The sequence below is a fragment of the Marmota monax genome, unplaced genomic scaffold (assembly GCF_021218885.2).
Source record: "Marmota monax isolate L192 unplaced genomic scaffold, Marmota_monax_Labrador192_F-V1.1 WCK01_AAM20220418_F8-fsc00212, whole genome shotgun sequence".
Lineage (NCBI taxonomy): Eukaryota > Metazoa > Chordata > Mammalia > Rodentia > Sciuridae > Marmota > Marmota monax.
Window position 1 is genome coordinate 870,143 of NW_026692413.1, and position 18,221 is coordinate 888,363.

At 32.3% G+C, this 18,221-nt stretch overlaps 1 protein-coding gene across 1 annotated transcript in view; it reads left to right on the plus strand.

Moving 5' to 3' along the window:
- The first annotated feature begins 171 nt into the window (after window positions 1-171).
- LOC124091538 (sodium/hydrogen exchanger 2-like) overlaps window positions 172-18,221 on the plus strand; it is a 63,178-nt gene continuing 45,128 nt past the window's right edge. Inside the window, exons 1-3 of the mRNA XM_046442612.1 lie at window positions 172-424; window positions 3,440-3,903; window positions 4,426-4,676. Of these exons, the coding sequence (XP_046298568.1) occupies window positions 172-424; window positions 3,440-3,903; window positions 4,426-4,676 (968 nt within the window). The remainder of the gene's footprint in view (window positions 425-3,439; window positions 3,904-4,425; window positions 4,677-18,221) is intronic.

An 18,221-nucleotide genomic window follows, 5' to 3' on the forward strand; every position in this document is an offset into this window, starting at 1 on the left:
GCAACCTATCATTTATCTGCAGGGACTCCAGGGAGCTGCTGGAGTGTTCACTGATCTACTAAGTGCTAGGCAGTGGGTCTAAGGGTTAGAGACAGCAAACCACATTTGAGAGAAGGAGAGGCTGGAGATAATATTAAACTGCTTTAGCAAGCATAGCTCGCAGAGCTGTTGATGGCCTGTGGGCTAGGGCTCTTGCATCTGCTGCTGGGGCAGCTCTGCTCCCAGCTTCTAGGAACCTTCGGGAATAGTATGCAGCACCACCTGGACCCGCAGACAGACAATGGCAGCTGGGAGCCAGAAGAAACACAGGATAATGACTCAGTGGTGTCGGCTCACACACTCCTCTTCTCCCTGGATTACCAGCATGTGCAGGTCCCTTTTGAGATCACACTTTGGATTATGTTAGCCTCTCTGGCAAAGATAGGTAAGTGAAGGACTGCCTAAGGCTCTCCCATAAAGTTTTCTGATAGGAACTCTTTGGGCTTTTCTGGATGGTAAGAAAGGTGCTCTTTGCTTGAAATACTGGAGAAAGCAAGCTGGAACATTTGCCTCCTGCTGCCTTCCAGAATGATCTTTTATTTATAGATAAATCCCCACTTGAAAGTGATTATATCCAGATTATGGTGGTGGTCTCCAAGCTGAAGGTGGGAATAAGCCCAGCCTGGTATAGAATGAAAAGGGTTGCAGTTGTTCAAGGGATATATGGAGATGGTATAACACTAAAAGAAGAACAGGTGAATGTTATTAGTTTGATTCTAGACAGTAACTGGCCTCAGTCTTTATGTATCCCTTTTCCCCCCTCATAGGAAGCTTGTTATATTTTCCAGGTAGATTATCTCCTTTTTAAAAAGAAATTCCTTTTTACCCCCATTTAGCATTTTAGGGGGTGATCACAAAAGAGAAGCCTAGCAAATAGAACAGAAAAATTTTTTAACATATTTAAACTATAGGAACACCCTGAATTACTAGTATTATAAACTTCCTAAGTGGAGTTCAGTTATTTCTTTTATGTTCTTTTATAATATATCTGGCTTTTACCTTGGTAATGTTAAAATTATGAGCCCTTTAAAAGTTCAAAGTGTTTATTATTAACTATTTCTTTTTTATAGGCTCAGAACCAAAAACAATGCCAAATATGGCATCCTACAGAATTTTGTTATTTTAAAACAAGTTTATTAGTTCCCAAATAAATCATGTTTAGCATTACAATGTTTAAATTACTTTATAAACGTACTTTCAGTATTAACAAAATATATTGACTGATTATGATATATACAAGATCCAAAGACTCATAGCATGATTGCCCAAGCTAGGAAAAACCTCAGAAGTCATTCTTATCCCAGCCCCATTTTTTCATCCATTCTCTTTTATAGATAGTATATCTGAAGGCTAGAGAGAAAAGATAATTTGCCATGTTTATGGAGCAGAACTAGAATGCTCATCTGCTGCCTTCTTGATCAGAAATACTCATTATCTTGGGTGACAATAATTTTCATATGTGTATAGTTAAGGTCTTTTATATTTTATATTTTTCAGTACTAGATATACTGATAGCAAAAATGTATAAGTAAATATTAATGTGAGGACAAGAGGGCAAATGTTACTACCTAAAACTGAATGTCTGACTCTGGGGGTCCAATGAATCAGGTCTCATCCTTTGCCCCCCAAATCAAATGGATAAACTAGTAGTGAAAAGTGGGAAAGGAACTTCAATCAGTATAGCTATATCAGGATGGCAAAGTGAGATTAAGGATTTTATGTAAGTTTTCATGTAAGTAAACATTTGGCAAAATTATTTTTCTGCAATGGTGCAATACAATCCTATTCAAACAACTGTAGATGGGTTACATAACAGAGAACTAGGAGCTGATTTTTCTAAAAGCACTGACTTGTCATTTGGGACTGCAAATGCCCAGTGGGCAGCTAAAAGCAGAATAATGCTTGACATTTCTGCCTTCATTTTGTACCTGTCTTCAGATTCCTGATGGGCTCTGCACATAGTTATGTTAATCATTTAAAGAGGGCTCATCTAAACATTGGTAATACATGGTTTATCAGCCCTAAGTTTACCTATCCTACTTCATCCCTTTTAAAGACTGAGGAATACTTACATGAACTTTAGCTTTAAATAGAAGTAGAATTGAGTCAGGTGGAGATGAAAGATATGTATAATTAAGCAGTCTTGGTTAAACTGTGGTCTGATTATTATAGTTCTATGAGGTTGCTCTGATGAAGTACTTATTACCTGAGGTGGCAATCTCCATTTGATTCTCAAAATGTTTACCTATGAGACATGTGATCCTGGATGAGGGAAATTTGGCTCCCATGAGATGATTGCTCTTGTTTAGGGGTGCAGTCTCACCATGTGGTGAGCTATTGGCAAGGTTGTGATCTTCTTAGAAGATGTAGGGCAATGACTGAAGACTTCTAGGTGCCAATCCAGGTGATCTGCAAAGCTGACAGTGGAATGTGCCTGCAAATCTTGAAAATACCTTTTACCTTGGTATCCTCAGTCTTAAAAGGGGTTGAAGTAGGATATGTAAACTTAGGGCTGATAAACCATGTATTACCAATGTTTAGATGAGCCCTCTTTAAATGATTAACATGACTATGTGCAGAGCCCATCAGTAATCTGAAGACAGGTACAAAATGAAGGCAGAAATGTCAAGCATTATTCTGCTTTTAGCTACCCACTGGGCATTTGCAGTCCCAAATGACAAGTCAGTGCTTTTAGAAAAATCAGCTCCTAGTTCTCTGTTATGTAACCCATCTACAGTTGTTTGAATAGGATTGTATTGCACCATTTCAGGAAAATAATTTGGGCATAAGTTTAGTAAACAAAAATCTCCATTGTTAGCATTAATTAATTAATTCAGCAAATATTTTCTGAGCATATTTTATGTGTGGGTCCATGGGCTGTAGAACTAAGACTTCATTTGTACTCTGAGGAACTTTCAAATTATTTCAATATAAAGAAGAAAAAAATCATTCTGTATAGGGAAACAGCATGGCATAATGGAAATAACAGATTACTTTTAATCAATTAACAAATTTTTAAAATTATGGTTCTCAACTATATATAATTTGATGTATATCACTGTGATTGTGAGAAGAATAGAAGAACATATCTAGCTGGTAACACGTTTTGTGTGTATTTTAAAATATGCATCTACATTTGAAAAGGATCTGGTAGACATATGAATTATTGTCCTCTTTTTAACTGTGAGTGCCATTATTCTACTAGCAAATATTTTTCCTTTATAGAGATAAATGTCTTTGTCCATGCATCTGCACCTTTTAGACATTATTAAAATGAAAAATGTGAAATGACTAAGAAGCTATTTTCCTGAAATCATGAGGCTTGACTAGAAGGACGTTGGACATATGGGGGTGATTGATAATGATGTTGTAATACTCGTATCTTTTCTCTCTTTTCCAGGATTTCACGTCTATAATAAAATGCCCACTGTTGTACCAGAAAGCTGCCTCTTGATATTCGTAGGTCTCATCATGGGAGGACTAATTTATAGTTTAAATGATCAATCCCCACCAATAATGGACAGTGATATATTTTTTCTGTACTTACTCCCACCAATAGTCCTTGAGGCAGGGTATTTTATGCCCAGTCGTCCCTTTTTTGAGAACATAGGAACCATTCTCTTGTATGCTGTAGTTGGAACCATGTGGAATGCATTTGGAATTGGTCTTTCTCTCTATGGCCTATGTCAGGTGAAGTACTTCAACCTTCAAGATGTGTCATTGCTTCATAATCTTTGGTTTGGTAGTTTGATTGCTGCTGTAGATCCTGTAGCTGTTCTCTCTGTATTTGAAGAAATACACGTGAATGAGAAACTTCATATTTTGGTATTTGGAGAATCCCTCCTAAATGATGCTGTTACTGTTGTAAGTATTTTAGGCATGGAATTTCTGGGCAATGAATTAAGTTCCCTTAAGATCACCCCTGAAATTTAGAATTAAGTCCTAATTTAGGCCATAATTGAGAAAGTTAATTCTAGAAGTAAGTCTACAAATTTAAAGAATATGCTTTAACAGTCACAAATATGCTTTAGAAAGTGACAAGACTTCCTTGACCCTGTATTTATCTTCTATTAGTTTACTAGTTGAAAAGTGAGATAAATCTTCTGCAGGCCATGATCTTTTTAGTCATGCCAACTAAGAAAATCTTAGCCATGAAAGCTGTCTTCACAGAACATCAGAAAAATTTCAAACATAATCATGTATAGTTGGATGGTGATCTGTGATCTGTAGAAATATTGGTATGGGTAAGCCTGTTAATGACTTATGTTCAGTGGCATTAGGAGTTATAGAACTTCAAAGTTGAGTAACTCACAAGTTAGAAGGGCAGATAGGGTAGAATTTGGGATTTTTTTAATTGATAGATTTGCTGTAATCTTTCTTATGCAGGTACTATATAAGCTGTTCAAGTCTTTCAATGAAATGCCATCTATCAAACTCGTGGATATTTTGGCTGCAATGGGAAAATTCTTTTTGGTTGGAATAGGAGGAGTTTTCATTGGGTTCCTGTTTGGAATGTTTGCTGCCTTTACCACACGTTTTACGAAGACCATCCGGGTCATTGAACCCCTTTTTGTCTTTTTATATAGTTATCTCTCCTACCTGACAGCAGAAATGTTCCATCTCTCAGGGATTGTGGCGTAAGTATCTGGATAAGACTTGATATGTCTGTCTGTCTGCCTATGTATCTATTTACCTATATTTTTAGGGATTGAGTCTCATTTTATACCAGAAATCGAGAAAATTCCATTTCCTAGATATGGGAACAGGATGCTCCCTTTATTCTCTTCCTGATACCTCTAATAGAGTCACTTAGTCACAGTACTCTAAGTTTATTTTGGGACCAAGTTTATGGGCTCCTTCTAGAGGTTAAATTGCTACACCTCAACTACTTTACCTATATTGAAGTAGTTGGCTGGAAAACCAAAATGAATCCCTCATTTTATGGACATGGAGCTCCCTGAGCCAATTCTCTATCTTTGAACGGGTGAATCATTTCCCTAATAGATTTGATGTGCCTGAGCATAATAGCAGTCCTGGGTGTAGTTAGACAGCATATCGCTTAAGTAAGTTTGACATTTACTGTTCTGGCATAGGTGAACTTTCTGCAATAACAAAGAATATTTTTATTACTTCTTTTGTAAACTATACAGTGTATGCTGTTTTTCCATTATCTATCATTGGCACTAACCAGTGATGATAATCCTACATGTTTAATAGTTAACTTGCAAAGGCTGAATGCTCACATGAACAGTATTAGCATATAAGTGCTTTTGCATTAGGTTTAGATAGATCAACCCATTTAAAATATTATGAAAAAAAGTAATGAAATACTTAAATAAAATGTTACAGGTTTTCCAGAAGCTTAGATAGAAAAAATTGAAAAGATTGATTTAAATTAATTTCCAAAGAACTAATGCCTCTAGGTTACTCTAGGGTTTAAAAGGATTTGCTGTGAATAATAAATGTCATGGTAATGTGACTAGAATTAGTTCGTTTTAAATGAAAATATTCTAAATTGAAAGTAAGAATTCTATCATGGACCTGGGTGGTTTTACCTTAAATTGTTAAGAGATGTAGTTTGGGCTTTCAATTGTCTTTTGTTTTATTGTCTGCCATTACCCTTTATGAAAGACAGGTAAAAAGAGCTAAGAAATGTGTGGAATTGAATGAAACAATTTAAATTTAATTCTAATTCAGGGCATTGTTCAGAGATTCTACAATGGTATTTTTAAAGTGGCTTCCTTCTTTTGAGCCACTAGGCTTTCACAAAACTTTGCAATATGGAGATTGTTGGCAGGTTTCCGTTGAGTCTTGAAAGAATAAATCCTAGGAAAAACAATGTTGCCAAATCTACTTGCTTCCTTTGAAATATCCTGAAGCTTAACTTCCTTAAATGTAGAACCTTTATTTTCAGTTATGATTACAAGTATCCTTTCGGGCTATGATCTTATAATCTTTTTTTATTTTGACTGAAAAAGATAATGGAAAAAAGATCTATCCTTAATTTCTTTGGAGATAGGTTTATAAAATCCATTTAAATAATTTAAATTTTTATTTAGGTATTTTAACATAGGACTTTAGGTGAATTTTTATTTAAAAGTTGTATTAATACCCTTTTTAAAAATAAGCAAATTGCGTTTATATATTAATCTCTGTATTTACTGTAATTACTTTGAATGTAGTTGAACAAGAACAGCACAAACATGATTTAAAATATTTAAGAAAATGCTTTTCTTAGACATTATTTTTTATTATTAATTTCAAATTATTAATTTGAAAATTAGTTAGGCTGAAAATACTGGTTAAGAAATTGAGCACTGATGCACTGGTCACCTACAGACCATAGCATATAGATGATGATGAACAAACAATTAAATACAATAATAATAATGCATAATTTAGATTGAATAATTTAAGTAACAGTCAATTCATAGATTTAAAAATAAAATATATTTCAAAAATTAAAATTTTATCTTTTTATATGTTGGAAACAGAAAAGCTTCTCCCAAACTTCCTGAGCTTTAGTTCCTTCATCTGTTAAATGTGGATGATAATATCTATTTTACAGTATGATTGCAATAAATATATTATATTAACTGAGTGCTATTTAAATATAAAAAAATAATTTTTGTCATTGTTATTTGTTGATTGGATTACTGTGTTAAGCATGCAGCAATCATAGATATAATGTTGCTTTGGGGAAGATTTCTCTTCCTTCTATTTTATTCCACTGTCCAATAATTTGGAAAAGAGGCATGAAAACACCTGCACTCATTCAAGAATTGATTGCTTTTTCAGAAATGAGTTGCATATGAATCAGTTCCTACGTAAAAGATTATTAGTTCTCAGAATGGTCAATAACATCATTGATTTCTGTGTGAATATGTTGAGGGTGGAAGAAAGGAAGAAAGCATAATGCATGAAAAGTAATTAAAAGTCAAGTAGGAGATTTGTGAGGTTGAGCACTGTTTTTAGCCCAAGACTATAAAGTATCCATTCTTAATGATGGCTGCTTTTAACAGTAGTATATTGCATCCATTTGGAACTAATTTTGTTCCTTTTCAATAATGCATTACTTCTGGAGTCAATAAGTCCACAGGTACTGATATTTCAAACATAAATTTTATTAAAACAAGTTACCTTCTACTTGGGACTTTCTCTGATAAAAATTCTACCCATCAGTGCTATTAATTGCTATATTTAAATTTTATGCTAAAATTTTGTGGTTTTATTACAATAAAAATTATATTGTTGAATATATACATCTGTTTATATTAGTACTTTTTTGAGATTAACAATCAAGCTTGGATTTTCATTTAGAAACTTGAAAATATGCTTTTTATCACCATTATATTTTTGTTACCTTTTTGAAAGCTTGGCAAAAATATGAATTTGCTTTCCCAGGTTTCAAATAGGTCTGTATTTTGTTTAGAAAACTGCTACTTTGCTATTGTTGCCTACTAGTGTAGGTAGGAGAACAATGTTTGTTAATTAAGTGTGGTTGGGTCAAACAACCACTTCTGTCTAACATTGTTTTTGAGACTCTCAGAAAATAGTCGTCATTGTTATTTAAAGGTTGGGTTGACACTTCTTCTTGTCTGGTATCACTTCTATTCATAGTGCTTAAATGCATTCTACTCTCATGTATAACTAATTAAAATAAATTAAAAAATAATAAAAACCTTAAAAACTATAATTAATGAAGTACACTATTCATTGGCTCTGCAAATAATATTATATAAAAATTATAGTACAGAAAGCAGCAGGCAAATTTCTCATATTGTTTTCTCATAAGCATCTATAGATAAATGATTATTGTGTCTAAAGAAAATTACTTTTTGTAATAATCTTATAATTTCTATTCGTGAATTTAAAAAAATTATATTAAAATTAAAACTGAATTTTTAATTGTAGCTAAAATACTCAAAATTAATTCCTTTTTAAAAATTTTGTGGCTCTGAGGATGGATTCCAAGGACGTTATACGTGCTAAGTAAGTACTCTACCACTGAGCTACACCAGTATCCCAAAAGGGTGCTCTTTTTATATTCTTATTTTCTTCTTCTGACCAAAAGAAAAAAAATGCATAAGTTATGGAAGAAAGAGGATCCAATAGAACGTTAGGATTCAGAACGATGTTTTGTGTAGTGACAAGCAGTATTATTGTAATATCACAAATACACTTTGAAGTTATTATTGTTCATTTAAAGTGAACTACAAAATCAAAGCCCTGAATTTAAGAATATTCTATCTTAGGTCTCCTCATTTATGATGAGTTTTAACTAAATTGGTTGGTAAATTGCATAATTCATCTGTATTACTATATGATAATATTTTATCCAAGAAAGTTATACAAAGCATTATAAAACACCCTATATAATGTCATTTCAATAATTTATCATGACGTTGCTTAGCTTTCTAACTGTGTGAATCTACTAGATGTTCTACTTTCTTAGCTGAAATGGTGGAATGCTATGTGTCTGTGGAGCTAAGAGCTCTTTCACATTTGGAAGGAATTTGTCTTCTATCCCACCAACATATAGATGTCTTTACCTGGCAACTGTTACCACCATTACCTGAAGCTTCCAGATAAGTACTTTCTATACTAGTTTCAAAACTTAAATACTAAGCTTAAATTTAAGTTAAGTCCTTGTTCAAAATAAATGAAATCAGAAATTTTAGCTATAGCATATATTTCATTTTAATGATAAGCATAGCAAGTTTGAGTTTATTTCTTAAAGATATCAAGAGAATTATAGAATATGAAATATTTTTGTTTCCTTTGAAATTGATGAAACCTAGCCATCTTACAGTCCTTTGTCCTAGCTGAAAGATACTTGTATACTTAATCAATGGACAAACAAACAGGTAGTCTGTTCCTGCTCCCTGGATACAACTGTTCTTCCTCCCCAATTCCCCTTTTTAATTCAAATTTTCCAAGATTAGAAGCTCTGCTGGATGAGTCTTCAGGAAAGTTTCTGTGGTTCACCTAACTTGCTCAATTCTGGAATTGCAATGCCAACACAGTTTTCAGGAAAGAATCACTACATTTTACTGAGAATAATACAGGAAATAAGAGCTGTAGCAACTTACATCTTGTGGACCCTCAGTTGTCACTTTTTGAAAGATTATAAAAAAGAGTACATAAATGACTAGGGGAATTTTAGATAAGACATCATGAGACCACTTCTGTAAAATGAGTTACTTGTGTTAATCATGCCTCAATGAATCATGCACAGCTTGCTCTATAGAGAAATATATCTAGGAAGTGAGTAGTGACATTCTTAAGAAATCTCTACTTAAGGAAGAAGTTAATGTGAATTTCTTAGAGAACTGTAATGAGTCAATGACAGACATGACCTTTCATTTTGGAATTTAATTACTGAGAAACTCTTTTACTCCTATGGCAAATCAATACTTGAAACTTTAATTAAAATTCAGTGTCTAGGCTTAAAGACTTGAAAAATTTCCATCAAGAAAATAATAAAAATTAAGCTTGCACATAAAAAACAAAACTAATTCTATTATGAGAAGAAGATGTTTATGATTTTTATTTTTTAAAATCTTATTTGGATTCTACTTCTTCCCCTGTGAATGATCTAGAGTTTGTGCCATGCTGTGACTTTTGCAAAAAGGGATTTTAATAAGCTAATTAAATGTGTTTTAACAGTGTGAAATGCTTCATTTTTATCTAGGTCAGTGATATTTAAATTGTGGCCCATGAACATCTTCTGGTCTATAAACTGTTGGTTACTATAGAAATTGATAATTTTTACAATGTCCAATATTCTGCTAAACACAATAATCAATAGGGACTTGTATTTTGTATGTCTCATTTTTATTCCACTTTTTTCTAGTAATTCTTATTTTTATTAACAGAAACTGACCTTTCATTTCAGATAATTTGAGTCCCTTATCTAGACCAAAATGAGCTTTGTAAATAGTCATTTGGCACCTTAATATGGGCAGTTTTTTAGAATATATGAGGCACCATATCAGAAGCTGGTCATATAGAAATGAATAAGGTGGAGACCTGTATGAATGCAGTGGAGAAGAATGGGTGGTAGGTGGTAAATTATAGTGTGGTTGTTAAATCATTAAGTTATGTAGTCAGACTGATGTAAGTGAAAATCCCTGCTCTTATTCTTATTCAAACTTTAGGTAAGTTACTTAATCTCTCTGATTTGTAAAATGGGCTTAAATAAATGCCTAACTGATGCAGTTGCTCTAAAGATTGAAAGTTAATGTCCATAAAGTGACATGAATCCTGCCTACTATACAGGATGAATATTAGTGAATGTTTTTTGGGGAATGAGAATGAGAAGCATCCATATGAACAACTATGAAACAGGACAGGTATTATAAAAGTCATATTATAATTGCAAATGAATTCTGAGTGATGCAGACTTCACAAACATTTAAGGTGGTTGAAGAATGAGTTGAGCAACTAGAATGGTAGAAAGAGACTACTTAAAGTAGAAATGCTTGATTTTATGAAACTATTTTCAAGGTTATAATTTCCTAAAGGAACTCAGTAAATTATGAGTAGTTATTATTTACAAAAATACTTTTCATAAAAACTGCCACTCAAAAAGAATTTGTAATTGTTATAATTCTTATTGGCCTTAGGTGGTTAGCTCTTCAGTTTTCTTGAAATATATTGCTAAAATGCCATAGGGAAGAAAAGTTCAATAAAAAATTAATGAAAACCTTGTGTGGTGACATATACCTATAATCCCAGGGGCTCAGGTGGCTGATAGGCAAAAGGATTCCAAGTTTGAGGCCAGCTTCATCAACTTAGTGAGGTCCTTAGATACTTAATGAGCCACAGTCTCAAAATAAAAGACAAGTAAAAAGGGCCAGGGATGTTGCTCAGTGGTTAAGCATTACTTGGTTCAATCCCCCCAACTTAAATAAATAAATAAATAAAATATTTAAGTAATTCTTCAACTTTCTCAGACTGAGATAAAAAGGATTGTAGAAGTCTTTTAAAAGTGAATTTGTTAGATTAAACACATGCATCTTTAAGGTTAGAGCCAATTATTCAAGTGTAATCAAAGGGAAAATATTTAATAGTCATCTTTACTTCCAAATTGATCTTCAATTTGTGTGATACAAAAAGACAAAATAATATGTCTAGAGGAGATGAAGTTGGTTGATGATGCAAAACCATTTGATGTTTTGCTCCAGTCTAGTTTTTCATTTAATAAAACCAAAGGCAAAACTTCCACATCCAACACTAAAAAAACTCTAGTTGAAAGGATGTATAGCTTAGTCTGGCATGACTTATTAGCTATGTTTTGGGTTCAAAAGGTTTCCTGTTTGGAAGTACAATCACCATTCATAATATTGGCATTTTCACATTCTAAATAATAGACTTTGGAATGTATCTCATTAATAAATGTAAAATTTTAAAACTTCTCATATCTAATTCATTAGAAAACTGAAGTGTGGCTGAGGACCATGGATTGTTTTGTGTTATAAATAAATTATAATTAGTAGTTGTCTTTGTAGTCAACTGATTTGACTATAATTTATGCACCGTTATGCATGTAAGTATGTATTCTTGAGGTCAAGTCCCATAAACAATAACTGGATATGTCTGGAGATGTTAGAATTAGGAGAGTTGAAGAATATTTTCCTATAAATGAAACAACAATTGCACAAAAATTTGTGTTTATGTTTTATGTTTGAAAAAATAGAACATTACACATTATATTTATTATAAATGTGATGAACTTTTTTTTTTAAACTAAGAGCAAACTGTAGGAATTGTAGTATTAGGGTAGTGGTTAAGACCATAGGACTTGAAACTAAACAGATTTTTAAGTCCCATATTTACTATTTATTAGCTATGTGCCCTTGTCGTGAATATCAAATGAGATATAAAGAACTCTTCAAAATATCTAACCCTTTATGATAGCTCAATGTGTACATTATTATTTTCTCTTTCCTTTTCACCTATAATAATATGTGATACTTGTATTCTCTTCAATGTAATGAACAGATATCTTACTCTTTTCTGTCTCCCAGATTTTCTCTTTATTCTAGACTTTCAATATGCTAAGTCTATGTACAGTGCTGAGAAATACATATGGGTTGTACTAAGTAACTGAAAAGAATTTTCATTTTTTAAATATGTTACTTACTCATGCTCATTTTAAAATATTCAGAAAATTCAGATTTTAAAACAAATTATTTATGTTCAAACACAGACAGATAAAATTATAAGTAATATTTTGTTGAAGATCTTTTCAGGAATTTTTCTATATATTTATGTAGCATAAAAGAAGCTTGGTGAAAAATCCATTACAAAACAGAAAAGAAGGCTTATCAATTTCAGAGCAGCACATGGCACTGTTCAGTTTTTTGGTGCTCTTTTTTTTTTTTTTTAGAATTGGTGCATTATAATTATGAACAATAGTGAGATTCGTTGTTATGTATTCATACATACACACAATAGTATGGAAAGGCTTCTAGTACCTTGCCAGGGTGTCTTTTTTCCTGCCCAGGAGGTTATAAGCCACTGGAGAAAATAAGTCAGAAATAATTAGTGAAGAACAAAAGACAAAGAATCAAAATTATAGTTTTAAAGTAGAGCGCCTGATAGATCCAGCCCACACAGGAGCTGGAGCTGGAAAATTAAAATATGGCTCCTGTGGTTTATTTTAGGGGGTACATCAAAAGCAAGAATATGGTTTCAGGGGTGGAATTTTGCTTTGTGATGTCTCATAGTCAGCAGGTTGATATGCATCTTGGCAGGTCACACCCATCTTTGAGAGGCTGTGTGGTTGCAGCAGATCACCCTATCTCCAGTGCTCTGTGGGACCAGGCAGAGCTTGAATAGGGCTCACAATGTGTCTGGGAAATTTCAACTGGAAATTTCCAGACACCAGATTCTCCTATTCACTAGGCTGTGATGCCAATGTAGACCACAAATAGCCCAGGGATGGCTCTTGACACAATAGGGTAATATAAGTTGGTCACTTGCATCCCCCAGTACCTCTCCTTTCCTTTCCCTCCTCTTTTCCCTTTCTTAAGGCAATGGGACCATGAATATATTTGCATAAAGTACTGCATCACAGTGACCTTTCTCCAGTTGAGTGGCTTGTCTATGCAAAGACTGATAAGAGTCTCCTGAGCTCCTGAGACTGGTGGCTTTAATTTTTCTCTTCACACTGAAAAACACTTGGTTCATTATAAATTTTTTTACTAGGCAAATTTTATTTTTGGTTGGTATTTTTATTTTTTAACTGGTGAATTGAAGTGCTTATGAATTATCTATGATTTATAAGCAATAATATATATATTATAATTTATAAGCAATAATATATATATATCCAAAAGACTTTTTATCCATAGATTAAAATTTTATTAATATAGAAGCACAGGAATTCCCAGTTCCTTCTTTTTCTTAAACTTGTGCAATGATTTATCTGTAAATAATCAATTACTGCATTTATCTTTAATGTGTTGGCATACTGAATATACATTCAGACCATTGTCTGATTTTAGTTGTGTACTGATAATAATCTGGTGCTTTTCCAGGCTATTCCCTTTACATTTCTTATTACTCTTCTTCAAAAACTAATAGCAGAAGTGCAAAATTAGTACAACCTAATAGTTGAAAGGAAACTTGTGGAATCATTCAACACAACCCCCTCATTTTTTCATATGAGGAAATGGATGCCCGGAAAGATGTGTAAATGATCACATAATTTATTTTTTTCCATGCAGGAGCATAATAAAGTAATTTCAACACATAAGAAAGTCTTTCACTTTTAAAGAGTCTGAGAGTAGAGCAATCCATTATAAAGACATCTTTTTTAAATTTAGTTGTTGCAAAAATCATGTAATAAAATGTGCCATCTACCAATAAAAAAAATTAAAAAAAAAAAAGGAAACAAATAGGAGGAAATGCCTATCTCCACTAATGCATATAAAGGAAAGCAATTTGGGGAAAAATGATAGACAAGTATTGAGCCTATAGAAAAAAATGTAAGTTAATCTGAGTAATGTGTTTAGGACTTTCAGAAACAAGGAATGGCATGTAAAATCAAGAAGAGAATTCAAGTAGAAGTGACAGAACCACAGAGTCTCTTAGTAATAAAAATGGAGTTCAAACAGCTAATGGACAGAGATGATGCTGTATACTACATGATATATTTCTGTCCAATATTATTTCATGAATATTCAGTTTATATTGAAATTATTTTGATTAAATAGGTGAATTTTCTCAGAAGTATGTCTTACAACTACATGTGATTCTCTAATTATCTCCCACAAAAAGTTTTATTTTAAAAAGCTAGGTAGTGATTTAAAAAATTAATTAGAATTACATTTTAGAACAATTTTAGTAAGGAAATATAATCCTTTGATTTCCTGGTTCTAATAATTTTATAAGGGTGAGAATTTTATGTAAGTCATTAATATTAATTCAAGAAATCCAACTTGACAGTAGGAAAAATAAAGTCTAAGTTATTTATTCTGGACATCCTCCCAAAAGGAAGAAGTTAAGAAAAAGCAATTTGAAATTGCTGTTATTAGTAAAGAAAAAAATTGAAATTGCTGTTATTAATAAAAAAAAAAATTCTGGCCAAAAAAAAAAAAAAATAAAAAATAAAATGTGCCATCTAAGCCATTTTAAACATACAGTTCAGTAGTGTTAAGTATATTCACATTCAGCCATCCTTTCCTTTTTAAATCATCTTTTTGAATCTAAAAGCCTATGCTGTTTTAATAAAAGTCTCAGTTTTTTTTGTACTCATGGAATGACAGCTCTAAGATGTAAAGCAGTAAAGAATGGATGAGAGTTGTTAAATTTGTGCCTTATGAAAATATGGAATCCTAGCAAATGCTATGTAAAATTATACTTAAAAGGTAAAAGATAAACTGTTGTAGGAATTATAGAAGATTTGTTAAATAAGGTCATTATCTCTTTTATTTTTCATATACTAAAGAGATAAAATCTTTGCACAGTCCATGTGAATTAATATTTTGTTTAATAAATTTTGCACATTTCCAATGCAAGAGTTAATTTCTGTTTTTTAAAATAAATTTTAACATCATTATGAAACTATCATTCATAAATATTCCTTAACTTTCCATTATAGAAACCTAAGAAAAACAAGTATTGATTGGTTATTAATATACAAAGAGGAACCTTTTAGGTATAGTTGTTTTAATTAGTACTTCAAAGAAGCTTTCCAAAGGCATACTCTGATTTTCTCACTTAGCTTCGTTTTTTTACTTCTATCATTAGGAATTTATTTGGGCCATAGTATAAACAGCCAAACTGATTGGAATTAACTGAGATTAGAATGGATTTCAGTCAACCATTTTTTAATATTTATTTTTTAGTTGGACACAATACCTTTATTTTATTTATTTATTTTTTATGTGGTGCTGAGGATCAAACCCAGGGCCTCACATGTGCTAGGCAAGTGCTCTACCCCTGAGCCACAACTCCAGCCCCAATCATTTTTAAATCTTTCCAAAATACACTTTATTTCAAACAGTAAACACATTTTTGAACTTCTACTATATTCTCACTTTTGTAGGAGATAAAAAACATTAAACAAGATCTCCTTTCAAAGGTTTTAAAATTTACCTAATGAGGTAAAAACATGATTACATGGAATTATAGGTTGACAACAAAGAAGGATAGGAAACAATGTCTATAACAACTAAGAACATTTAACTACATTAATGTCTGAACTTGTGAGAGAGTGCATGTGGAGAAGCAGTGGTGGTGGTGGTGGGGCATGGGGAGTACAGTAGTATTAGAAGCCAAATTTGACTTACTCAGGAAAAGGAAAAAGTGGGTAAGTAGAAAAGGTAAAGGGGATGGTTCCCTCAACATTGAAAATCTAGAGGCTGTAGACTTTTCTTCCTGTTCCTCTTGCTTTTCATAACAACTTATTTTAATCTTCAATGTCATTAGATTCTACAGACTTCTAATTCATGTTAGTTACTTTAGGCATTTATGGAAATTTGTGACTAGCTATTTATTTGATCCTCCAGTAAGTGTCTAAGAAACACTTTTATTCTTTAATCCTTTGCACTGGTAAGCACTTTCTTATGAATCTCCAATCCCCAGAGTTGTGAACTCCTGTAGGACAGTAATAATACCTTTCACATTTTTCTTTTTTATTCATTAACTCACTTATTATAGTCAAACTATTTATTGAACATATGTTTTATTTATTTATCATTTCATTTATTATTGGTATTATTTGTCTTATTGTGCCCTACAGGGAAAAATAGACTGGAAGAATATTTTGGGGACTGGTAGAAAAATTATCTTGTTTCTTGATTAAATGGCTACTATCCCAAGTTATAGTTTTTGGTGTTACATAAAAATGTGCAGAAATACAGCCCCCCCTTTTTAACTATGAAAGCTTATTGATACATTAGCACTATGTAGTAATGATGAAGTAAATAAAAGGTCTAAACTCATGGTCTAATAAACGGTCTAAAAAGAAAACAAATAAATTCCTAGTTTCTTTAAAATCCTAATTATAACATTTAAAAAAATCAAATTTGTTAGAATTTGATTTTTTTTTTTTTTGGTGGTGCTGGGGATTGAACCCAGGGCCTTGTGCATGCGAGGCAAGAATTTGATTTTTAAGTGGCTTTAATTTAAAAATAATACTAATCTACTTTTTTTTTAAAAAAATACTGAAATAAAATTTTCAAATACCATAGTGAATAAAAAAGGAATAAAAAGAAAAAGGGGCAAACAAATGTCTGAATTTGATGAATAGAATTCCCATGTTATAAATGGCAAATGTTGGGTGATAGCAGAGGGGAAAGTAAAGAAATAGGTAGGTACAAGAAACCTTGTAAAGTAGATGAGAATTATTGCCAAATTAGAGCATGGGGAGTATAGTAGTATTAGAAGCTGAATTTGACTTACTCAGGCAGACATCATTTGCTTTGAAGGATAACTTTATGACCATACCTAATAATTACTGGTGATTGACAAGGAGACCTTTTTTGATAGGTGTTTCAAATTATGGGTTCAATTTGTAGCTATTATCCAGAAAGGCGAATAGTTACAAGTGGATTTTATATCAATTTACCATTGTAATGCATACAGTTTATTGTGTCAAGGCGAATCATAAGATGTGCAGAATATACAAAGTAAAACATACCAGGAAAATTTTGTGTCTAATATTTACCATATATTTTGTTGTGTTAAGCATTTTGATCTTTCTTCTGGGGTGCTTACAGTAACATATTTTTGTTGGAATGCTATTAAGAATTAAAAAAAAAATTATGGTACCAGGTATTGCACCCAGAGTCACTTAACCACGGAGCCACATCCCCAGCCAGGTTTTTTATTTTATTTTATTTTTTGTTTGTTTGAGACAGGGTCTTGATAAATTGCTGAGTGTTGAACTTGCGATCCTCCTGCCTCAGCCTCCCAAGATGCTGAGATTACAGGTGTGTGACACCATGCCAGGCAAGAACTTTTTAAAATTTGAAAAATATGAATATCTATTTAGGGAAAATTTTGTCTATTTCAATGAAATGAAATCATACAACACAAAGACGATAAACTCTGGATTCAATCAAAGCTACGCTCAAATAACTGCTGTGTAAAATACTAGTTGTTCTATACTGGGCCAGTTAATGTTTTTGTGGTTCATGCATTCTTGTGAGGTTATTGTGAAAATTTAATGTAATAATGTATGAAAAGTAATTGGAATATAATTGGCATTCAAATATTAGCAGTTTCAAGTGTTGGTGATGTGATTTTTCTTCATCAGCTGTTGTTTCCCTGGCTAAAGGAAACAATCAAATAATATTTCTGATCTTTGCTTAATAGATTTTTCTTCTTCACCTCTCTTAATCCTTTTTTTTGTGGTAACATTTTTATAAATGAATTAGAAATGACCTAAGATGGGGAACACAAAACAGTGGATACTTTATTCATATTTAATCTGGCAACTGAAGGTGTGTGCATGTGTGGTATATCTATACTTAGAAAACAGAATAGAAAGTAAAATATAACTAATCTTTGAAACAATCCGCAAACATGCAAATTATATATTAGCTTGATATATGTACTCTTAGGATGATGTCAGGTCACCTTAGATCATAAAGTGATTGAAAACAGGAATCACACCATGGTGGGAGGGGAACCACACAATACACCATATTTCTCAAGAAGTATTA